Raw genomic sequence first — 24,820 nt, forward strand, 5'->3', positions numbered from 1 at the left:
TGGCAGCTTTAAAGTGCCCACGGTGGTGCCTAGTGATACATGTTAATTCTCTTCCTCTCTTCTACCCTGTTGAACAACAGAAATCATTAAATTTGTTTTAAATTTAAATTTGTGTTTCTTGGAGGCCTACTGTGTGTGCTTGGCACTGGCCTTGGCATTAGGAGTTACCAGTAGAGTCTGAAATGAAACCACAACTTGGATCTTTGTGCCCGAGTCCAAGCCAGACTGCTAATTACTGCCTGCTTATCGGTTTCCCTTCTGGAGTTGGACAGTGCCTTAGGCCGCAGGCTGGGGCCTTCCTGCAGAGGACTAGCATGCATCCTTCTTGGAGGTGGGGAATTCTGAGGGGGGGAGGGCAAACATATGTGCAGTTTAGTTAGGTCATAGGATGAAGGAGGTGAGACCAGGAAGTAGTGGTTGCTGAAAAAAAAAGAAAAATAAACATCATCCACTTTCCCTTAACTCTTTCACTGCCACTCTCAAGGAGTGCATAGTCACATTTGTTCCTGCACATGGAGTGGCTTGGCTCCTAGCTCTGCTGTCATCCCACTCTCTTGTGGGCTCTGCTCTGTAGGTCACCGCACTGGGTGGGGCAGTTCAGACACCAAGTGGCCCAGGCCTGGAGGGAGTAGGATGAAGGCCAGTGGTCCTCCAGGCTGCCCTCTTTTTAGCAGCCATGACAGGAATTGGAGGGGGGGGGGGGGGGGCGTGGTGTGCAGCCACAGCTGGCAGCCTGTTCCCCTGTGTCCTTGAGCTGCGAGAACAGGAGGAGGTAAAAGGGTAACAGGCCATATGGAGGCCATTTGTCGGTCAAGAGCAGCCCATGGGGAAAGGGGCTGGTGTTGCTGAGCTGCAGCAAGGGGAAAGCAAAGACCCCCCAAAGTGCTTGTCCTGCTCTGTTCTCTGCCTGTGCTCTCTCTGAATGGCCAGACCGTCCTGAAACAACCTTCTTATCTTTGCTAAAGCTTAGCCCTACCCCATTCTGAAAATTGGAGGTAAGGATCTGGTTAGCTATGTGAGAAGGCGTGTACCTCACATGTGCCAGTTATCGTGCAGGCATCTTGTAGGTGAGCAGTTCTATCATGCCTCTAAAACACTACTTGGAGGTGCATATGCCTCTCAGGGACTAAGGCTCGAAACAGTTTAGGCATTTGACAGGGTTGCAGATGGGGCCCCTGGGTCAAACGTAGATTCATCTGGCTGACCTCCAGGACCATGCTCTGACCTGTCATGGCCCTAGTCCTGTCAGGCTGAGAGTATATTTTCATGGCATACACCAGATTTAGAGAACATGAGAGGCACCATGCAGAGGGCTCCTCTTTGCTGTTGTCTGTTCTTGCCTCATGTCGAATCAGAAACCACATGGCCCTTTGCAATTAAAAACATGACAGTGCCTTGAAATGTGGGCAGAATTTTGCAAGTCAAAGCAGTTTTCTACTAAGCATCTACGAACTGCCAGATTCTATGCCAAGATCTGGGGATACAAAAATGAGCGGAACAAATGCTTGCCCTACAGCTTGGGTGGGTGCGTGGGTAGGTGGGGATAGTGGAGAGGTGGGGGAAGGACTGACCTGTGAGAAAGTAATTGTTGCAGAGACAACGATGTGGTGGTAGTTTATAGAGAAGAATGAAGATGTTATGGGAACACAGAAGAGGAATAATAAAGCTACTGTTTATTGAACACTGAGTGTGTGACAGACCCAGTACCAGGCGCTTCACCTGTGTAATTGTGATTAATCTGCTCAGCCACCCTGTGAGGTAGACACCTGTACTTTAGTATCCCTATTTTACAAGCAAGGAAACTAAGGAATGGGCAGATGTGCCCACGCCCCACACGGTGGGTAGCTGTCGGCAGCGTGACTCAGTGCTCCCGCTCTAGGCCCATGTTGATAGTGCTACCCTGTGCTGCTTTGTCCTCCCTGGCAGTGCCCTTTGGAATGGTTTTCTAGAGTGGGTGACCTTCGAACTGAATCTTGAGTGGTGGGTGGCATTCCAGCTGAGCCATGTGCTTTCAGGTCAGGGTTTAGAGGAGAGAAACAGCACTTCTTTCGAAATGACTGAGGGTTTGCTGGCTGCTTCCAGGTTACAGGAGTAACCTGCAGTGGGCTGCAGTGAAGAAAACATTCCCCCTCGTTGGCTCTGAAGCCGCTGGCTGGCATTTCCCCTTTCCTGTGAGGCGGAGGGAGAGAGTGAGGGACCCCGACCCAAGATAAGACTGACAGGCTCTGAAGCCAGACCCATTTGTGAGTTACTAGTCTTCCGGAGCAGGGCTTCCCCTAGGTCTCTGTGGGGTTGGGGTGGGAGGGTGCAGTGGGGGTGGGGGATACGGTAGGGGAATAAGGGGGGGCCTGGGAGGAGCAGTGGGGGCAGCCTAAGCCATGGGCGGGTTCCCCCTTTCCTCCAATGCCCCAGCCCCAGGGCCACACCCTGGGAAAGGCCTGAGCTGTGGCAGTCTGGCCCTCCCCCAGTGCGTGGGAAGTTCTCATGAGAAAAGGGATCCTGGCTGGACAATGGCTTCCTGTCTGACTGCTGGGAAGGTTTGTCTTAGAGGAGAGGAAGGTTGCAAATGGCATGAGAAATTGTCTCTCCCCTCTCGCTGCTGCCTGTTTTAGACTTCTGACTATTTGAGTGGGGGGTCAGGAAGGCGGAAAGCCAGGGAAGTCCATGGACAGAAGCAGCCCTTGGGTATCTCTTAAGTAAGTGAACTCCTCCTGCCTGTTTCCCTGTTCCCACTACACACCCAAGGCAGGAATCTGCCCAGATGGATGCAGGAGCTTCTGTGCAGACACGATGCTTTCCTCAAGCCTCTCACGCCTTGTGCTCAATTTAAAGCCTCCATGGCTACATGTAGGACTTTGATGAAGGAACCTTGAGTAGGTGGGTGAGGCCAGCAACTCACCCAACTCAAAACAAATTTGCAAATGTCAGAAGAGACCTCAGAGGTCATCTGGTTCAGTACCATCATGTACTGGAACTGAGGCTCGGAGAGGCCACTGCCCACAGGCAGTAAGTGAGTACCCTTTGTCACTGGCCTCCCTTTTCAGGATGTGGATGTGGGAGGAGAACCTGGGCCCGCAGACCTTCTGTTTCTGCCCAGTGCCGTGGAGAGGGAAGTCAGCCTTTCGGGTTCACACGTGACTCTGCCCCTTTCCTGCTAGGTGGCCTTGAGCAAGTTTCTGAACTTCTCTCACTCTCACTCAATTTGCCCATCTGTATAATGCTGTAATAATATGTTTCTTACAAGGTCTTTGTGAAGCTTAAATGAGTTACACATGTAAAGTGCTTGGAATGGCACTTGGCATTTATAGTAGATGGTTAATAAATATGAGCTGTTAGTACTGAGATTTTTAAAGGAGGCTTCAGAAAAAAAAACTTTTCACTATAGTCAGATGTGATTATTACCCTGCACCCCTGCCTCTTTGCATTTGTCTGGAATGCCCAGTCCCAACATTCTTGGGAGGTTTTCATGAGGAGAATCACCTTCTCTTTGAGCCTTTTCACACTATAGTATGACTTTTCCTTTCACATATAGAGTAGCCAGGTGTTCCAGAAGCTCCAGGCCTAGTTTATCAGGGGATGAGCCACAGAATGGAACCTGGTGTCCTGCCCTCCCCTGCAGGCCCAGGTCAGCTTAGTGGTCAAGCCTGCAGCCTAAGAACCAGAGTAGAGTGCCTGTTGAATCCAGCATCATTATTTACAAATGTGTGTTTTGGGGCAAATTACTCAACTCAGCTGAGCTTCATTGTTCTTAGGAGAAAATACAGTCCCTGCTTCATGTAAAGAGAGAACTCACAAGAGTGCCTGGCACATGTAATAATCTATTTGCAGTAATTATTACTTTCCTTGTTTTATGTCCAAAAAACAAAAACCCCAAACTGCACATTTGAATACCCTTTTTTGTCTGTTTTTACCTTGCTTTTTTCTCTGGCTCCGCTTATAATAAACTGTTGAGGGCTACAAGTAGAAATTGGACCTTCACATATCAAGAAGGGATTTTGAGAGCAAGCACATAAACAGTACCTTTTAAAACAACCTTCCGGGGGGACGCCTGGGTGGCTCAGTTGGTTGAGCTTCCAACTTCAGCCCAGGTCATGATCTCACAGTTTATGAGTTCGAGCCGCGTGTTGGGCTCCGTGCTAACAGGCTCAGAGCTTGGAGCCTGCTTCAGATTCTGTGTTTCCCTCTCTGTCTGCCCCTCCCCTGCTCATTCTCAAAAATAAACAAACATTAAAAAAAAAAAGTAGAACAACCAGCTAGGCCCCTGGGCGGGGGGGGGCGAGGGGGGGGCCTCCTGCCCCTGTGGCGTGCTTCTGAACCTTTCCACTGCTTTCAGATCGCCAGACTCCCCCTCTGACTCTCAGACAAGGACTCTTCTCCTGGATCTGTGCTGTCCAGTACAGTGAATCCAAGCCCCATGTGGCTACTGAGAACCTGAAGTGTGGTTAGTTTGAGTTGAGATGTGCTGACTTAACTATGGAAAAAAAAAATTAGATATCTCTTTAAAATAGAAAAATTTATATTTTATATAAATTAGGTTAAATAAAGCAGATTATTAAGATTAATTTCATGTGTTTCCTTTTACTTTTTCACCATGGCTACTAGAAAATTTTAAATTACCCATGTTGGGGTGCCTGGGTGGCTCGGTTAAGTATCTGACTTCAGCTCAGGTCACGATCTCGCGGTTCGTGGGTTCGAGCCCCACATCGGGCTCTGTGCTGACAGCTCAGAGCCTGGAACCTGCTTCAGATTCTGTGTCTCCCTCTCTCTCTGCCCCTCCCCCGCTCACGCTCTCTCTCAAACTCTGACCCTCCCCTGCTCACACTCTGTCTCTCTCAAAAACAAACATTAAAAAAATATATAAAATTACCTATGTGGCTGCATTATATTTCTGTTGGACAGTGCTGCGCTGGATGTGTGATATCCATCCATTCCTTCCTCCCATCCTTATTTTTTCTGATCCTATTTCTCTTCTTTGCCACTGGTTCTTACCTTCCTCTGGTTGCCAGCAGTGCTCCTTACCGGAATTAGATGGTCTCTGACAAGGACGGCCCAGGCTAATAGAAGAGTTCACCTTTTAACACTTCCTTCTTTGCTTTGCATTAGAGTTGGCCGTGTGTGAGTCTGTCCTCTCTAAGCTTTCTGAGGGCACAGTCTTGTCACATTTACATTTATGGCCTCCTAGAGCAGCCTGTGGAGAGATGGAGGCTCTGAGTTACAACCAGAGACATTTACAATTCTGCCTCCGTGGTGTCCCTGATTATTACGACTGCTGTGTTAGTGTGCTGGGTTTGGGGAAGCCTTTTTCTTCTCCCCTTAATTCCCAGGAAAGCTTTTCTCCAGCCATCCTTTCTTTGGATGCTTTGATTAAGCACCTACTTCTCTGTGCTTAATGTTATGTTCTAAATGCTACTGCTCTGATTTTAGTCTAAAACTACATTATTTCAAACTTGTGCATGAACACTGACCAGTTTCTTAAGCCCTCAGTCAGTGTTTTAGAGCATGGTGTTTTCTTGATAACTGACGTCAGCCAGAATCTCTTTTGTTGAGTCTTTTTTTAAATGCACCAGGTATTTAAATGTCTATTTGCCTTCCTCACACTGACCTTCACACTCCCTACTCCTCATACCTCATTTTGAAGGGGCTCAAGTGCTCGTTCAAGTGTGTTACACTGAACAGTTTGATCCGGGGCCCTCTCCTGGAGCTCATTTTGATTTGCTTGTTACGGAATCTTATAAAGTTGGTTTTGTTTATTGCCTCCTCCTTCTAAAAGGCTGGTCCTCAGGACACAAAAGCAAAGCCCATTTAGAAGGGCTAATCAAGGGTTCTTGTTTTCTACTGAGGGTTGTAGGCTGCAGTGACTTGGAGGTGGAAGGATCAGCCAGCTTATTTTGCATCTTCTCTGTCTGCATCCTCCCCAGCTGGCTGAATCGTCTTTCTCTGAGGCCCCTGAAGAACTACTTTGCTGCTTCCTGTGCTTACTGGAGGCCTAAATGGTTATAGGAGATAATGGAAAGCAGAGAAGGAAGCTAAGGAGAAATAATTGATTTTTTTCCTGTAAAATTTCTATCTTCTGGCTTTCTCCCTCTCTTTTTACAATTACGCGGCTTGACCAAATCAGATGAGTTCATTGTCTTCTTGCAGTTTAGAACAGAGCTTAAAACTCCCTCTGAGAACTTTGGGTTGTCAGAGAGAGAGGCTGAGATTAAGATTAAGGTAGCTTCTTGCCCAGGATGGTGGCTTCCAGAAGCCTCTGGATGATTATTTGGTCTTCCTGATGTTCTTCCATTTCTTGTTAACCCAGGCATCACTGAGAGGGTCCTTTTGAACACCTGCTCTTTTATAAGACTTTTTTTTTAATTTTTTTATGTTTATTTATTTTTGAGAGAGAGAGCACGAGCAGGGGAGGGGCAGAGAGAAAGGGAGACACAGAATCCGAAGCAGGCTCCAGGCTCTGAGCTGTCAGCACAGAGCCTGATGCGGGGCTCGAACCCACAAACCACGAGATCACGACCCAAACTGAAGTCGGAAGCTTAACCAACTGAGCCACCCTGGCGCCCCGAACACCTGCTCTTTGCCACAACTCTCCCACTCTGCTGTTTGCCTGGGCAAGAAGGCCATATTTTTTTCTTGTGTTCTTGGTGTCTTAACATGACCTTGCCCCCTCCCCCCCCCCCCTTTTTTTAACCTCCATAGCCTCCTTACTTCCCTGGACCGGGGGCAGCCTCTTTGCAATGCTGAGCCCTATGCATTTGACTGGTTTCCTTTAGCCTTCACAGATAATGTGAAAGAACCTATGTGCATGTATTTGACCGTACTAGGGTTGCTGTACTGTTGACAAACTTTAAGGCTCCCTCCAGCTTTGTCCATCTTTGATCAGATTCAATTCTTCTTATAATTCTCCCCTTCTCAAGACCCCTCAGAAGCTTCCCTTGTCCTTTGAACATGTTACAAACACCTCCTGTTGCAGTCAAGACTGTCTGCAAGATGGTCTCATTGCTTGTCACTTTTTTTTTTGCACTAAACTTTCCTTATGCTAGGTGATCTCATAGGTTTTCTAGATTTGGGCTTTACCGGCAGGAATACCAGCAGCAGGAGTGGCTTTAGAATCTGCAGCTTTTCCTCTGAGACCATCTTTCCCAGCACATTGGACCTGTGAGTGGGTCCTGCCTGCTTTCGGAAGCTGCCCTGGGGTGCTTAGCATTAATTATGCTGAGGAAATGACCCAATTAGACACAGTGCTAGGAGAGCCAGGGGATCTGTGGCAGCCTTGTTGCCCTGAACAAAAGAGGGAAAAATGTAAAGAGTAAAGCAGTTTACAGAGGTTCCTTTGGAAATCCAGCTGGACAGCTTTTTGAACTAGTTGGCCAAAGTTGCAAGAGGCACCAGGAGTGTGGTGGGTCTGTCTTCCTCCTGTTTAAGACTTTGGGTGAGGTGGCTTTGGGTGAGGTGGGTGGCGTGGGAAGAATCTGGAGAAGGCGTGTCTCTAGAGGGCACTGGGGCACTTACTTGGGCTCATCTGCTAGTTTCAGAGAAGCTGCCCAGACCTCTTCTGTGCATCCCTTTGGCACCCACCCTGGCGTTATTGTCTGATAAATCTTTATAGATGAGTCTTTTCTCCCCATCTCAGCAATACACACCTTGAAGGCAAGGAGCCATCATCTCTTTTTCGACATGACTTACCCCCCAGCCTGGCTGGCAGTCTGCCTGCTTACTGGCAGTCTTTAGGTTGAAGGGAAGTGGTATTTGATAAGAGGCTGTAAGGGCATCTCTGTGCAAGGGAGCGGTGGGCAGTCTTGTGAGCGGGAGAGGGTTCAGTCAGGCTCCAGGTCCGTTAGAGGAAGTGGAAAAAAAAAAAAAACCCAACAGTTCTTATTTTCATACCGATGTTCTTGTGATAATCAGGATGGGGGCAGGATATTTGTCAGCAAAATCAAATGTCCTTTGGAATTTTCTATCTTTTATATTAGTAAGGCTTTTGGAAAGTTGAAGTTCATGGTACCTGGCCATCCTGCCAGCATGTCTTCTCCCCCAGCCTAGCCTTCCAAACAGAATTTCCTTTAGTGCCCCTGCTGTGTATCTCCTGTTAGGGCTAAGCACACCCACAGTCCATTGCCTGACTTTTAACTCTGCAGCATCAGTCTAGGATTGGAGGTGCAGGCCATGGAATCAGAGGTCACCCTTCTCATCAGGCCGCTTAGACCTTCCTGTTCCTCTGACTTACTGCTACAACTCATCTACACCAGGGTTTTCACCACACTTGGACTCCGTTTGCCTAACTGACCTGTTTGAAAGGAGGTGACCAGGACATGCATACTTCTTAAAGGCCCACTCAGCTCCTGGGGTAGAAGCAGTGTCTGCTGGTGGAAAGAGCACAGGTTTTAGAGTCAGAAGACTCGACCCTGCTCTCGGGTCTGCCCTTTACAGTGCCTTACGATTGGCTAAAAGTCATTTAACTTCTGTGGGCCAGTGTCCTCATCGACAAAGGGGAGTAATGATAACTAGGTCTTGGAGCTGTCAGAATAAAGGGATAGAAGGTGAAGATGCTTTTAAAGCTAAATAGTCTCGCCTGAGCGAAAGCTGTGGGCTTTACTGTGGGATGGAGACCAGTGCTGGCGGGGACTTCTCCAGTCAGGAGGAGGGCAGTACATGGGGGCTTGGGAAGGCCAGGAAATCCATCAGAAATCCCCTCTCAGGCCACGAAGGCGCATTTTTATCACACCATGGCGTCTTTTCTGGTATTGTTATCAGAAACAGGGCTAACGTTTCCCTTGCACAGGTTGACAGTGTTTTACCACCTTTCACTCTGATTCATTGTGTGTTTCAGTAGGTTTTATCAAAACCATATGATGTGCTAGGTCTCTGAGTTCACGACTGTCAGAGTCTGTCACTCCCTCATGGGTGTGGTTCTCCCAAGGCACATACAGAGCAAGAGGGGAAATGTTGCAAGCAGCCAGACTTTCCCTGCAGCCAGCGTGCTTCCTTTTGTCACTGGCAACCTGAATTTCCAGAGTTTGGCCAACAGCCTTTCTAAGAGAATGGCTTTCAGATCCTTCTGCATTTCCTGTCCTCCTCAGCAGCATGGACAGGATCCCACTGGGAAACCTCACTGCTGTATCCCCACACACTCTCTCTCTGTCTTTGCAGTGTGTTCCCTACCCCCGGAGCCAGAGAATGGTGGCTATATCTGCCACCCCCGGCCCTGCAGAGACCCCCTGAACGCGGGCAGCGTCATTGAGTACCTGTGTGCTGAAGGCTACATGTTGAAGGGTGATTACAAGTACCTGACGTGTAAGAATGGAGAATGGAAACCAGCCATGGAGATCAGCTGCCGTCTCAATGAGGGTTAGTCTGGCAGATGAGAAAGGGGGGCTGCTGGGGTCCTGCTTCCTTTAAGCTGATGGGAAGTGGCGCCCACTTCCTCCAGAGCACCTGTGCTGCGGGCGGTGTAGCTCCTTTGATGCCCCTCAGCCTCCCTTCCTTTGGGATTTCATGTCTTTGTAAAAGACGTTTGGGGTTGCTGGTGCGTGTCCCACTGCATTTCAGCTGAGCCACCGAGGGGCTTGGTAGCTTTATCGAGGCATCTGTTCTGCTTTGTAAAGTCTCTTTGATGCTTAGGATCTCTCGTTTGCCCAGCCAAGTGCTGGTGACCTTTGGCCATGTTCTGCTAACACCTTCTGGAGTGTCTCTTTTATATTATTTTTCTTTGAATGGAAATGGACTGTTTGTTATAGAGCTACAGTCCAGCTGGACAGAAGACCCCTCCTGCCTCCTCCTGTCATCCATGACAGGAAAATCCAACTGTCTGCAGGAAAGTATGTGTCCTACAGCTGTCTTCGTGCCTCACACTCGGGCTCCTAGACCATGACACCCTAGAGATGGATGGGGACCAGCCTGAGATTTGCAACTGAAGTTACAGGGTCTTAGAACAGGGGATCACAGCCCAGTTCTTACCAGTTTTCCTGCCATATGTGGGGAAACATGGGTGGGACCTAGGATGGTGGAAGGCTGTGTCCATGCACATGGTTGATGCCTACCAACCTGCTACTGAGGACAGGATCAGAAGTGGTTAGTAAAAGCCAGATCTCTAGGGGCATGGGAGGTTAGGTGTGAGATGGTCCTCAAAGGTCTGAAGTGAAGAGAATTTTAGATTCGAGAACAGGATGGGGAAATGACCCCTTACCTTATGTGTAAAAGCTGCTCCACACTTAGACTTCCAAAATGGCCATGGCCATGGCACCGTGCAAGGGACCTTTGACGAGATCAGCTATGGGGCTCACATGTTATGGGTCTGGGCACAGCACCCTTCTGATGATGGTTTTATTTCTGTAGACAAAGATGCCCACACATCACTTGGGGTCCCCACGCTGTCCATAGTTGCTTCCACTGCCAGCTCCGTGGCACTCATTCTCCTCCTCGTGGTGCTGTTTGTGCTGCTGCAGCCGAAGCTGAAGTCGTTCCATCACAGCAGGTGAGGCCCGTGGTCGGGGGCAGCGGGCATTGCCATGAGGCCTGGCCTTTGACTGCAGAGGGGTGCTTGTGGGCCTGGCAGCCTCTTCTGATGTGTGTGCCTAGGGGAAGGGGAGGGCCCTGCCATGTGTTCAACTCCTGGATATGCCTGGCACTGTGCTTATCATTTTGCTTATCATTAGCTTAATCCTCATTGGATCACTGCAGATAAGGAAGCTGAGGCTCAGAGAGATTAAGTCAAGGTCGTGACTCCTCTAGATGATGACCACCTGGAGATTTGAACCCAGACTTGTCCAACCCCCAAGCCTTGTCATTTGCCCTATACCAGTGGCTCTCAAAGTGTGGTTCCAGCAGCATCAGCATCACCTGGGGACTTGTTAGGAATGAGAATTTTCAGGCCCCATCCCAGACCAACTGAATGAGAAACTCTAGGGCCGAGACCCATCCACGTAGTTTCATAAGCCCTCCAGGTGATTCTGAGGCAGGCTCTGTTTGCGAGCCACTGCCCTGGCCCCCTAGTTCCCAATCCTGACTGCACATAGAGGCATCTGTAGGGAATTAAACACAAATACCAACACCTAAGCCTCTATCCCCAGACATTCTGATTAATTTGGTTTGGAGTGGGAGCCTAGCATTAGTGTTTTTTGTTTTGTTTTTTATTTATTTTTTTTTTTAATTTGTTTTTTTAATGTTCATTTATTTTTGAGGGAGACAGAGCGTGAGCACGGGAGGGGCAGAGAGAGAGGGAGACACAGAATCCGAAGCAGGCTCCAGGCTCCAGGCTCCGAGCTGTCAGCACAGAGCCAGATGCGGGGCTCAAACTTACAGACCGTGAGATCATGACTCGAGTCGAAATCGGACGCCCACCCAGGCGCCCCTGTTTTGTTTTTGTTTATTTTTGAGAGAGAGAGAGAGAGAGAGAGAGAGAGAGAGAGAGAGAGAACGAGCGGGGGAGGGGCAGAGAGAGGGGGAGACAGAGGCTCCAAAGTGGGCTCTCTGCTGTCAGCATAGATATGGGGCTTGAACCCATGAAACGTGAGATCACGACCTGAGCCAAAGTTGGACGTTTAACCGACTGAACCATCCAGGCACCCTGTGGCATTAGTGTTTTTTAAAAAGCTCCCAGTGGTTTTAATGTGCGGCCAGGATGGCAACCACTGTGCCATACTGTGCTAGAAACAGAGGAAGTGGGGGTTTTTGCCCACCTTTGTCACTTTCCTTTTTTCAGTTGAGTGCGCTGCCCACAAGTCGTCCCAGACTGGGTAGATGGGGGAGGGGGTGGCAGTGGTGGGGGACTGGCCCTGAGGGTATCCCTTAGGGGAAACTCTGCCCCGGGGCTGTCATGGCCCCCTGCAGTTTTTTGGGCTGCCCCGGCAGCTCCTCATTCCCCTGAGAATAGTTGATGTGCACTCACAGCCCTTTATCAGTCACTGTCGTCATCCACAGGCACAGAGGAACAAGCTAAGTTGTGTTAAATCAAACGCTTCCTGGTCTGGAATTTACAGACCAGGCTCAGGCTAAGTTTCATCTTTGTGTAGTTGTGTGATTTTTCTTTCTTCTTTCTATTTTGTTTCTTTCGGGGGCCGGGGTGGGGGGGCAGGTAGTAGCTATTTGTTTTTTCAAGGTTGTTACACAGTTCGTAGAATGAAGAGGAACTACTTGAAAGAATTGGCTATTTCCATGTAAAGTCAAGCTGATCTGTTTGTTGCTTCATCCAAATTAGGGAGTATTTTCCCTTTGTAGTTACCTGGTAAGTGTGTTAAAAGTAATTGGCTGATTTTGCCTGACTTGAGTGGAAGAAAGATTTGTTTGTTTGTTTGTTTGTTTGTTTGTTTGTTTATGGGCCCTGTTCAAATTTTGTACTGTGTTACACATATTACTTTTTTTTAATTAAAAAGTTTTTTTTTTTAATGTTTATTTACTTGAGAGAGAGAGAGACAGAGAGAGACAGAGAGTGAGCAGGGGAGGGGCAGAGAGAGAGAGAGAGACAGAATCTGAAGCAGGCTCCAGACTCCAAGCTGTTAGTTGGAACTCACAAACCATGAGATCATGACCAGAGCCAAAGTCAGATGCTTACCCAACTGAGCCACCAAATTAAGGCACCCCTTAATTTTTTTTTAATGTTTATTTATTTTTGAGAGAAAGAGAGACAGAGCATGAGGAGGGAGGGGTAGAGAGAGAGGGAGACACAGAATCTGAAGCAGGCTCCAGGCTTTGAGCTGTCAGCACAGAGCCCGACATGGGGCTCGAGCTCACAAACTATGAGATCATGACCTGAGCCAGAGTCAGATACTTAATCGACTGAGCCACCCAGGCGCCCCCACGTATTATATTACTTTTTAAACAACAACAACAAAACGCATTTTGAATAACAGAAGCTAAGCACGTACCAGAATGCACAGTGCTTTCTATGTGACCTTGCCATCAGTTTCCCTTCCTTCCAGAAACCTCCAAGCACTTCTGAGTACCACTTCTGTCATCCTCACAGTGTCTATGCCATTTGAATTGGTAGCATAGATTTTATCTGCAAGTACAGATGAGGAAATTAAGAGCTAATAACAGTCTAGCAATAGTAACGTGGTCCAGTCATGGAGCTTCTGTGTGTTCTGGTGTAATACCCTGAGGAGAGCACAGCATCACAAATGATACAGTGTTCCAGGCAAAAATTGACTGGAATCTTAATCCCAAGGAAACAATTAAGTCCGGACTGTGGGCTGTGGGACATCGTAGGAGACAACTGGCCTGGATTCTAACAAAAAGTATCCTTGTCATGAAGGAGGAGCTATCGTGGACTGTTCTAGAGGAAAGGAGATAGAATAGGACTAACCGCAATGCATGAGCCAGCCCTAATTGGGTCCTCGAAAAAAAACGAGACTGCAGCCGAAACAGATCTATTTTGGGGTATTTAGGAAAATTTGAATGACAGTATTATACCATTGTTAAATTTCAAGGAGGTAATAATGTTGCAGGTATGTAGAAGAGGTTCTTCGGAGGAGTGTGCTGCTGAATAATGTTCTATTTAGCCATAAATAACTTACTTTCAGAATGGTTCAGGACAAAAGTGTGTTCATATCAAAAAGTGATAAAAAAAAAAAAAAGGTGTTTGCATAAATAAATTTCACACAAAGTTCAGTAAAAGAAGCCAGATACACATACACATATGTACACACACATTCATTGTATATCCCATTTATATAAAGATCAAAAATACGCAAAACTCAACTGTAGTGTTGAGGGGTTCATTTTAGGCAGTAAAACTATTGAAATAGAAAGCAAAAGCCTGATTGTCATGTAAGTTAGGATAGTGGTTACTTCCTGTGTGAGGAAGTAGGAAGTCATCGGGACAGGAAGCAAGGGTGTGTGGGGTGCTGGCAGCATGCTCTTTCTTGACCTCGGTAGGGGCAGTACCTTTGGGATAAAACAGTAAGCTGTATATTTTTCTATTGTGTGTGTGTGTGTGTGTGTGTGTGTATGTTGTAATTCACATATAATTTTTTAAGTTAAAGGTAAAAAGGCAAGCGGGGCACCTGGGTGGCTCAGTCGGTTAAGCGTCCAGCACTTGGTTTCAGCTCAGGTCATAATCTCACGGTTCGTGGGTTCGAGCCCCACATCGGACTCCACTCTGGTGGTGTGGAGCCGGCTTGAGATTCTCTCTCTCCCTCTCTCTGCCCCTCCCCCCCCCCCACATGTTGTCTCTGTCTCTCTCAAAATAAATACACTTGTAAAAAATTGAATAAAATAAAGGGCAAGTACAGTAGCTGAGTCACAGGAATAGAATTCTTCACATTTTGACTCCGGCGTCCCAAGACCACAATGCTTCTTTTCCCTCTCCTTTTTTTAACCACTGCTGCATGGAAATTTAATTCACACACCACACAGTGTGCCCACTTAAAGCGTTCAGACACTATACTCACAGATATGTGCAAGCATTACTCTCTTACTTTCCTGTCCTCCCTGTGCTGCATAATGGCTTTATTTCTACATCTCTAGGTTCCTAGTTTTTACACCGTATGAGAGGGCTGGGTGCCTGGGTACCCAGAGGGTAAGAGCCCAGGAACTGGATTCACATCCCAGCTTCTTCCCGCACCAGCTGTGTGACTGGGCAGGGTACTTGACTTCTCTAAGCCTCATCTGCATTCTTGGTGAATCTGTACCTGAAAGGGCTCCCCTGCGGGTTCAGTGGGATAAAGCGCTTAGTGCTGTGCCTGGCACGTTGTAAGTGCTCAAAACTGGTTGGCATTGTTGGTGTCGTCGTTGGTATCTATTTCTTTGTGTATTTTCATTCTTCCTTTGTCTTTTTCTCTTCTGGATGCAGGCGCGACCAGGGAGTATCTGGCGACCAGGTTTCCATCATGGTGGATGGAGTCCAGGTTGCGCTACCGTCCTACGAGGAAGCTGTATACGGCAGTTCCGGTCACTGTGTGCCTCCTGCTGACCCCAGAGTGCAGATCGTGCTGTCAGAAGGGTCTGGGCCCGGTGGGAGGAACGGACCAAGGGAGCAGCAGTTGCAGGACCAGGGGGCCTGTTCCTCTGCAGGCGGAGAGGAGGAGGCCCCGGGCCAGTCTGGACTATGTGAAGCCTGGGGCTCTCAGGGCTCAGAGACTGTGATGGTGCATCAGGCAACCACCTCTTCCTGGGTGGCCGGCTCAGGGAACAGCCGAGTGGCATACAAAGAAGCCCCAGATTCAGAGAACAGTGACATACAAAGCCTTTTATCCCTCACATCGGAGGACTACACAGATGGTAGGTGGTCTGCACTGATTGTGAATTATGAGCTGCTCGGGGGCCTTGCTGGGAGTGAGGAGGGACTGTGAGCCTCTCTCATAATTGGGTATTTGGAGGCAAAGGAAGATAATACCTGGGGGATTAGCCTGCAGAATAAGGCCTCACCCTCTGTTCCCGGCAGGGCTTTGGGCTCTGTGTAGGAGACTTTTGACTGTTGTCTGTGAATCTTCGTAGTTTAGAGTTTCCAAAACTATTTGTGGTCACAGGCCTGTGCTAAATCAAAGAGAGGACAGCTGGCTGGAGGCGGGAGTAGGGTCTGTTCTCTTGTGATGATTTTTATGTTCCTGAAAGGACAGGAGTGACAAAGAGGTATGGGGTCATGTTACAGAGAAAACTGGAGCCAGTCTTTCTTGCTCGGGATTCAGCAGTTTCATTTTCAACAGGACCGTGCAAGTCCTGTGCTAGTTGGTTTTCTTGCACTGTGTCAGTTAAACCTCACAGCGATCCTGAGAAGTAGATACTATTACCATCCCTATTTTACGGATCAGGATACTAAGGCCAGAGGAGGTGTCACTTGCCCATTGGTAGTAGCTGAGCTGGGATTAGAGCCCGTGTTTATAACCCCACAGTGCCATGCTACCTCTCAGGTGACTCTGGGTTCTTGGTGGCAAGCCAGCCATAGAAGGAAATTGCCAACTCCTGACCTACCTGCCTCTTCTGGGGCCTGGAGAATTGAATATCGGGATTGACTCTGTCACTTTAAAAAATATCTTTATATGAAACCCCCGTGCTTTTCAGGATGCAGGCTAAACCTAGAGGTTTCCCTTTTGACAGTAGGTTTCTGCACTTACCAAGCCCCTCCGAAAACCAGTGAGGAAGACTTATGTGCCCTGGAGGTCCTGGGTGCCATTAATGTCTGAGTTTGAGAGTATCTGAAAGCAGAGAAGTTGGAAATTCTTGAATGCAGATCATATTTAGGAGTTTCCTGAATCAACAGCATGCCTTCTTTCCTCTTGGTGGGATATAGAGCTGGGAAGGGGCCATTACCTAATTGACCTGCGTTTAAAGATGGAAGCCAGTGACCCAATGGACAGCGAGCTATGCATGTTATGTGTCTGTACATTTTTTTTTTTAATATTTATTTATTTTTGAGACAGAGAAAGAGAGAGAGCATGAACAGGGGAGGGTCAGAGGAAGAGGGAGACATAGAATCTGAAACAGGCTCCAGGCTCTGAGCTGTCAGCACAGAGCCCGACGCGGGGCTCTAACCCACAGACCGCGAGATCATGACCTGAGCCGAAGCCGGACGCTTAACCGACTGAGCCACCCAGGCGCCCCTGTGTCTGTACATTTTAAAAAAAGTTTTTTTTAATGTTTATTTTTGAGATAGTGAGAGACAGAGCGTGAGCAGGGAAGGGGCAGAGAGAGGGGGAGACACAGAATCTGAAGCAGGCTCCAGGCTCTGAGCTGTCAACAGAGCCCGACTTGGGACTTGAACCAATGAACCACAAGATCATGACCTGAGCTGAAGTCGGACGCTTAACCGACTGAGCCACCCAGGCGCCCCTGTGTGTCTGTATGTATTGACACAGGTCCCAAGTGTACTTCTCAGCCCTTATCTTTGCTAAGGAGCCCTGATGGTGCTTGCTCCTCTCCCTTCTTCTCCTCAGTACCTTGCTTTGTTCCATTTATTGAACAAACATTTTTGAGAACCTATCTTGTGTCTGGTGCCAGTTAGATTTCTGAGATGATAGAAAGTAATTTGAAACATGCTGTCTGCCTGCATGGATTGTCTTGGGAAGATCGGGCCTATATTCAAGAAATATGGAACCAGGAGTTGTAGGGTCTGTGTCAGTGTGAGGGGCACAGAAAACAAGATACATCGGTCATTGCAGACTGCCTGTGCTGTCTGAGGCTGACAGCACCGTAGGAAATCAGGACCATGAGGCATCCGTGTAACCCGATGGACATAAAAGGAGACCCGAGACCCAGGGAAGGAAGTGAGTTATTCGGTATCACACAGCTGGTGATTGGCTCTAAGGAGGAGGTAGGACCTAAGCAGGGCTCAGCAGCCTCATAGGGTGAGATTAAGGATAGAAAGAGAAGCAACTAGACCAGCAGAGTCAAGGCAGACAGGAGATTCAAGGTGGTGGGACCAGAGGGGGTTTGAATACTAAACATTCAGAGTTTATCATACAGGTAGGGGGAGAGATGAGCAAGGAAGGCCTAAAGAAGGGGCGAAGGGGTAGACTCCTCTAGAAGGTATGAGTGAAACATTTTGTTTCTTCAGACCAGGGCCTGCATGGGAAGCATGCAGTGGGATCGATCAGACGTGCTGCAGAGAGACCCAGCAGGGTAACCACTGTGCTTTCCTTCCTTCTCTTCCTGCAGATATCCCGCTGTTGAAAGAAGCATGAGTGCTGCCACGGGCCTCTCCTCTCTGCAACGGTCCTCTCTGCCCCTCTTCCCTCTCCCTGTGGGTTTGAGTACGCCATACTCCAGCCACCCTACCCGGATACCTGAGCTGCCACCTGTGTATCTGTGTATCTCTGTATCTCTGAGGGCCTCCAGGCCCACCTTGCTGGAAACTCAAGATGATTCTCGCCATCTGCCCGCTGGACAGCTGGAGGAGCTGGCATTTTGCCTACTCCAGCCTTCCCATCTGTGTCGGAGACATTTGAATGTGCTGGACTGAACTCTTCCTTTCCCTGAGCCCTCCGGGTCCCCTCCAGCCAGCTCTTTGGCGGCAGACCCCACCAGCCTGCGTGGGCCTGAGAGCCGCTGTGTTTACTCGTGCCTTCCCCCACCCAGCCCATTCGGTTTCCCTGTCATGCAGGCTTGTTGCTGTCCTACAAGCCTTGGTGGCTGCACTGCTGCCCTCCGGCACACAGAGGGCCAGGCCTGGGTCTGGGTCTGGCCTGTCACCTTTAAGGGCTGGCACCACTGCCCTTAGCAGGAGCAGATCCAAAAGTGGCTCTAATTAGGGCAAGGATGTGGGTGCCCGGGCCTGCCCTGGGTTGACACCCGTGGCACATTTCTTTGGCTGAGGTTGGAGGATGTGGAAAATCACGCCAAAGCTATCCCAGCACCCAGGTGTCCAGCTCAGAGGTTCTGGCCCCTGGCCCTGTTGAGTTTCTGAGAAGCGTTGAGAAGATCCTGAGGGAGGGAAGGAAGGTGGCTGATGGGCGATTGTCTTCCTAATATGCAAGTTCTCACTTCCTACTTCTACCACCGGCCTTCCTGGCCTTGGTCTTTTCTGTTTCACTGGAGTGTGAGGGGAAGTGGCCTGCTGCCTCCTGGGTTTGGTCCTTGGCAGCCCCAGCTTCCTTGCTGCCCACAGGGGCCCGAGGTGAATCATCGCTGGGATGGGAGAGTTGCTGAGGTGCCACGGAAGGTCTGTGTGGCCAGTGGCATTTGGGGCACTTTGCCCCGTTCTGGGTTCGTGGTGACGGAAGGGATCCCGAGAGGCACAGACCGAGTCCCCAGGCAGCTGCAGGCAGCTCCAGCCCCGGTCCTGAGGGTCCTCGTCACCACAGTCACGTGCCTTAGTAACTGTGCCCAGGAAGCGTGCTGCTGCTTGCTGCACTGCTGCTTTCCCTGCTTGTGTTTCCCCTGCCACCCTTCCACACGCCAGCCCACCAGCGAGTCCCTGCTCTCTCCCCTGGCCCCCCTGCCACCCTTCCACGCGCCAGCCCACCAGCGAGTCCCTGGCACCTGGGGGAGGGGCCGACACTCCTGTGCATCCCCCTTGCTGGTCTGCAGCGGGTGAATGCTTGCGAAGCAGCCTGGCTCCGGGTCCTGGAGTCGGAGCGGGTGGGCTCGGTGCTCCCAGATGCTCCTGCTGGGGGCTCTCGCTCTGCCACGTGTGAATGCTGACCAGGGCTGGGGTGGCAGAGCTCAGCCAGGCTACTGTCATCCTCAAAAGACGTGGCATTAAAGAATGCTTGTTTCTGTTTTGTTTTTGAAGCGCTGGGGCCGGGAGACTTGTAGCTGAGCCCACCTGCACCTCTGCTGCTCCCTAGCCGCTCTGTTTGGGATGGTGAAAACAATAAAGAACCCAGTCTATTTTCAGTACCTGACCTAACAGGGTAGCTCCAGGCGTGGTTGGCCGCGAAGATTAAGAGGAATGGCCTCCTCTCAGCCTCCCTCGCCACTCTCAACACGCACTTTACCACCTGCCCGCTCCCAGCCTCCTGGCGCCACTGTAGTCTTCCTTCGCTCAGGGTAAGGGCAGTGCCTTCTGGGCCTGCGGGCAACCCCACACCTCCCCCCTTCCCCACCCAGGAGCCCTCACGTGCTGTGCGCAGAGCCCTGGCTGGCGTGTTTCCATGCAGAGCAGGTTGGTGAAGGTGCTGGAACACAGAAGCCTCTGAGGGACATGCAGCAGACCAGGGGGCCTGCCCTTGCCTCCAAAGAGGCCATTTCCGGAGATGTGCCTGTCAGCGGTTGCTGGCACGGGGCCCATCTGGAGGGTAGGGTCCCTACAGACCCTAGTTGCCTCCTTTACCCACAGGGGTGCCCTGTCTTCCTCCAGAAAAGACAGCAGGGACAAATGGCGGTGGGGGGCGGGGGTTGGGGGCGGAATCCAAAGTCTCACTGTTGAGCCTGCAGCCTGAATTCTAGTCTAGAATATTTTTAAAAATGGAAGATCTTACCCTTTTTTATATCATTACTCTGGATCTTTCCCTCCCTAAGAGATTATGCTATTTGAGGTTTATTCAGCCGAGTAGGTGACGAACTTAGCCCTTGGGGGAAAAAATGAAAAATGAAAAGCCTTTCTTCTGAAGCCTTCTTCCACCTTGCTCACCATTAACACTGTCCTGCGGATCACAAGCCCAGACTTGCCTACCTGGTAGGAAAGAAAGTCTGGATAAATGGGAACCTAGCATACACACACCCTTGCCACCTCTCTCCCGTCCCCTCTGTCCCTGGCTTTGCTGAGGCCCAGCTCCCACCTCCCACCTCCCACCTCCCCCCTCCCACCTCCCACCTCCCGGGGCCTGTCGGGGGAGGATCCAGGCCTCCCATTGCAGCTGACATCCTTGCTGGCTTCTTCTCTCGCAGTTCTCTTCTCTGAAGCAGTTTCTTAGCCATCAGCCAGGTGCTGCTGTTTCTAGAGCTTCTGGGGTTTGTCCCTTTCAAGGGATTAGGGACTCCACAGCTGCCTTGAAGTGGGGCCTGGCTGAGAGACCAGGGCAGTGGCAGGTGGCAGGCTGTTGGGCAGGAGGCTGCCAAAGGATCCCAGAGCAGGTGGGAAAACCACAGCCCTGGCTTTCCCGGGCTCACCTCTAGGGGAGTCCAGCAGAGGGCTTGTCCAGGAGGGTAGCCAGCACCAAAGGACTAAAAGTGTCTTTTTGCACACATGAGCTGACTCAGTGGTTTTCTATCCTGCTGACTTGCCAGCGACTTTCAAGGGCCAGTATGTGGTGAAAATCACTTAAGGTTTCCGTCCCTTTCAATGCCTTAGTTTAGCAGATAGGCTCTCTCTTTTGCCATTTCTGAATGTTGTGTGCCGTGTTCCCATCTCACTGGTGTGAACTGTGAAATGGACTGAGTCCCAGCCACTTTGTGAGTTCTTTTGGCTTTATAAGGCACTTCAGTGTGCATTCTACTAACACTCCATTTGCAAACAGAACTTAAGCTAATGTTGTCTTCTCCATTCATCCTCCCCCTCCTCTCCCTTCCCCCCCCCCCCCCCCCCCCCGCCAGCTTTAAAGTTCTGTGGAGAAGCCTGATGGCAAGACAGACAAAGGTAGACTTTTCCTGCTTCTTTAGTGCTGGCACAGGGATCCACAGGCATTCGGCCTTTCCCCTCCCTCCCAGTTCTGGCCACATAGCAATGTCTCCTCCGTTCACAGGGATATCCTCACATAGAGAATGGGATATGCTGCAAACACTGCTACATCCTTGCCTTTCTTTCCTCCTGAAAGAGAATAAAGGGCCCGGAAGGGAAGTGCTACACAGGCTTAAGTCCCCGTGTGCTTGTGAGGACAGTGAGGCCAAGGGCTTCTGGGACTCCCGGCTCTCAACGTAGGGCCAGTCTTTACTGGGGCCCGGGGAGGGGCTGAACTAGACTTTGGCCGAAGCACAGACTGAGTGGTAGAGTAGCTGATTCCCTGAACAGGGAATGGCAACAGGCTCAGCTTTGCTGGGAAGCTGCCGCTCTTAATTTCCAGTTGAAAACCTAGAAGAATCTTGAATGGAAACCCCGAGGTTGAGCCCTCTGTCTGGCAGCAGAGCTGGCTGGAGGGAACGGAGGGGCACAGCACTCAGATTGCCAGGCCGGAGGAGAGATGGACGCGGGTTGCATGGTGGCCTACCACACCCCGCCCTGGCTTTTCACACCACTGTGGAATCCTTTGTAGAATGGTACTCCTAGATGATGGTTTCAAACGACACATGCATCATTGACTCTGTGCAGGATGTCCCTCAATCAGTTTGGGTTTGCTTTATTTTATTTTATATATTTTTTGGTATCCTGTACATTGCGGTGGGTGTGAAGATAGTATTTTAATATTTGTACAAAGTTTAATTTAATTTTAATTGTTCTATGTATATAACTGCATTTCTAAATAATAATTAAAAAGGTTCTTATGAAGGCAGTTGTGAGCGATGTGATCCTTCCAGGAAGTTTTCATAGAAACCCTCGAGCAGGAAAAGCCTAGGTGGTAGGAGTTCCTGAAGTGGTGACGCACCAGCTCTGGGGAGGGGCTGCCTAGCAAGAGACAGGACAGGGAGAGGCGGACGGTATCAGGGAGAGGCCCCAAACCGGAGTGGAAACACACTACCGGTCTTAGGCGTTCTCAGTGTGCCAGTCCCTGTGCTGCACTGGGACTCGGCAGCGAGCAGGCCCCTGCGTTTGGGACCCGGGCACAATTACTGCCCTTGGGAGGGCGGGCCGTCCCCACAGCGTGCAGTGCTGATCAGGGAAGCCACGCTGGGTGGGGCACAGGGAGCATCTTTTGGATGGAAGGGCAAAGAAGCTGTGATGGGAAGGGCCGTACCGCCAGGCTAAAGGGTGGGACACCACGCGTGTGTGGACACCAAGGCAGCAGAAGGCACATTCAGTGGAGGAAGGGAAAAAAAAGGAGCGCAGGGCTGGGGGGACAGTGGCTCAGCACAGGGCAGGAGAGGGCAGCGGGGGCTGGGTCCTGGAGGCCCTCCAAGCAAGGAGTGGAGAAGTTTGACTTCATCTTCAGGGTAGCCGGAAGCACTTGGACAGTGTTAAGTAACAGAATGATGTAGTAAGCTCCACTTTTCTGGGAGGACGCTCTCCCCCTCGCTTAAGACTGTTCAGGGGGATAAAACGTACTTTACCTGGAGACCACTAAAGAAGTCAGTCTTTGGAGGAAGGCACCTTGAGCAGCTAGCCATCCCCTTCCCTGAGGTGGAGAAGCAGAAGACACAGTCTGGGGCGGGGAATGATGGAGATCTCAAGACCAGAGGGCAGAGCACACAGAGGTGGAGACGTCATTGCCTGGTAGGAGAGGCCAACAGTGAACAATCACAAACAACAGTGAACAATCACAAAAGGTGGTAAGGGCGTGAGAAGAGGGAAGAGCAGGGCACTGTGGGATAGAAAATCAGGCCACTTTTTTTTTTTTTTTTTTAGATCAGGCCGCTCTCAACGTTGTCCTGGGGTAATGGTCAGGATGTGTTTCTCTAATACTTAAAAGTGTCAGGAAAACGTTTTAGGAGCATCTGTGCCAAGTCTCCACCCCAGTCCTCAGTAGGGTCCGCACAAACATCACTGCCATTAGTTGTAAGGAGGTGAAGGGAAGAGCACTTTGCCAGCTTTTGAAAGTAATGGTGGTAACAGCTAATACTTACTCGCTACGTACCTGGCAGAGTTCTACGCACTCGGTGTGTATACCCCCAGGGCCGCAGAGCGGCTCTACGAGGCAGGTGCCCTTATCGCTCAGAGCTCCAGGCCACATATAATGAAACCGAGGCATAAAGAGGGGGATTAACTTGCCCAAGGTGGGGTCAGGATTGAATTCAAACCCAGGTAGTTCTGCTGAAGTGTTCCCCTCCCTGTCCCATTGTCCCATTCCCAACCCATCTGACACTGCCTGCCTCCCAAGGCCCTTACTGCCCTCCTTCTGCCTTTCAGTCTCTGTTCCAACCAGTGAGCTTCAGGCAGAGGAAAAACTAATTTCGTGGCATGGCAGGGAAATGGCACACCCTTCAGTAGGATAACAGATGACCTAAGGGTCAAAGAACGGCAGGTGCCCAGCAGTGTAGGGAGAGGGGGCATTTCAGCTCCGCAGACCATGATAAATACGTTCACAAAGCGGCAGGAATTGTTCCTCCACGAGAAAAAAAAAACATATATGAAGAGGAAAGACTGCTTATTTCCTTGATAGATAAGCCTTCTTTGTCACTGGAAAACCGGCAGAAACGTGTCCCATCAGGTAAGGAATGCTGGGGAAGGGAGACTGTGGGGTCAACCTGGAGTTGTTACCTTTCTCTTAAAAGACAGATGAGGGAGGACAAAGGCAAAAGCCACAAAACCTGCAGAGCCTGGGGGGGTGTTTGGGGGAAGGGCTGGCTTTGAAGTGGTTGCCCCAGGTGGGGAAAGGTGGTGGGAGGAGAGAAAAGGAATTTCCTGCCCTGCTGCTGAACCCCCCACCTCCCCGTCTGGAAAGCGGAGAGCCCTGGACAACAACAAAAGTAGTAACCTCTCAGGTAGGTCTTTCTCCCATCGATCGCGTAGAAGTATTTTAAAATATGCGAAAGTAACACATACTTCAGAAAATTGAGAAAACCTACCACCTCCTGGTAATGTGGTTCTTTTTTCTATGCCTAAATATAGTTTCCTCTTTTAAAAGGATCACTTTTATGTTTTGTTTAATGTTTATTTATTTTTGAGATCGTGGGGGCAGAGGAGGGGCAGAGAGAGTGGAGGCGGGGGACGGACACGGAGGATCCAAAGCAGGCTCTGCGCTGTCAGCACAGAGCCTGACGCGGGCGGGGCTCCAACTCACAAACTGCCAGATGGTGACCTGACCCGAAGTTGGACGCTCAACCGACTGAGCCCCCCAGGCGCCCCTAAAAAGATCATTAAAAACATTATTTTTTAAGTTTATTTATCCTTGAGAGACTGAGAGAGCACAACTGGGGGAGGGGCAGAGAGGGAGGGGAAGCAGGCTCCAGGTTCTGTACTGTGAGCACAGAGCTCAGTGCAGGGTTTGAACCCACGAACCGTGAGATCATGACCTGAGCTGAAGGCAGACACTTAACTGACTGAGCCCCCCCAGGCCCCCCCTAAGAAGATCATTTTTAAATAGTATTTTGATTTTTTAATCTTCACAATCTACTTTAATCTCATAAAACATCCATCTACATAATTTTTAATGGTTGCAGTTTTCCATCCTATTGGTAATTTAGACATTTGGATTACCAAAACTTTTAAAAAATTCTAATAACCAAGGGTTTGATAGTATTTTAAATTATTTCCTTGAGATAAACTACTGGAAATGGAATGCTAGATCAAAAGAAATCCACATTTTAGTGGCTTTTGCTATATCTCAAATTGCCCACCAAGAAAGTTATCCCAAATTATACTCTCATTGGCAGTGTGTGTTTTCCCACAGCCCTGCTAGCATGGGGGATTATCATTTTAAAA

The 24,820-nt window shown here is 49.7% G+C and overlaps 1 protein-coding gene across 3 annotated transcripts in view; it reads left to right on the plus strand.

Moving 5' to 3' along the window:
• SUSD6 (sushi domain containing 6) overlaps positions 1-19,133 on the plus strand; it is a 95,091-nt gene extending 75,958 nt beyond the window's left edge. For all 3 annotated transcript variants that reach the window (XM_053889538.1, XM_053889540.1, XM_053889541.1), the window contains exons 3-6: positions 9,145-9,342; positions 10,330-10,468; positions 14,783-15,210; positions 17,584-19,133. In XM_053889538.1, the coding sequence (XP_053745513.1) occupies positions 9,145-9,342; positions 10,330-10,468; positions 14,783-15,210; positions 17,584-17,609 (791 nt within the window). In that variant the 3' untranslated portion in view covers positions 17,610-19,133. The remainder of the gene's footprint in view (positions 1-9,144; positions 9,343-10,329; positions 10,469-14,782; positions 15,211-17,583) is intronic.
• Positions 19,134-24,820: the final 5,687 nt, after the last annotated feature.

Source organism: Panthera pardus, unplaced genomic scaffold (genome assembly GCF_024362965.1).
Source record: "Panthera pardus isolate Hobbes unplaced genomic scaffold, ASM2436296v1 HiC_scaffold_24, whole genome shotgun sequence".
In the NCBI taxonomy this organism is placed as follows: Eukaryota; Metazoa; Chordata; class Mammalia; order Carnivora; family Felidae; genus Panthera; species Panthera pardus.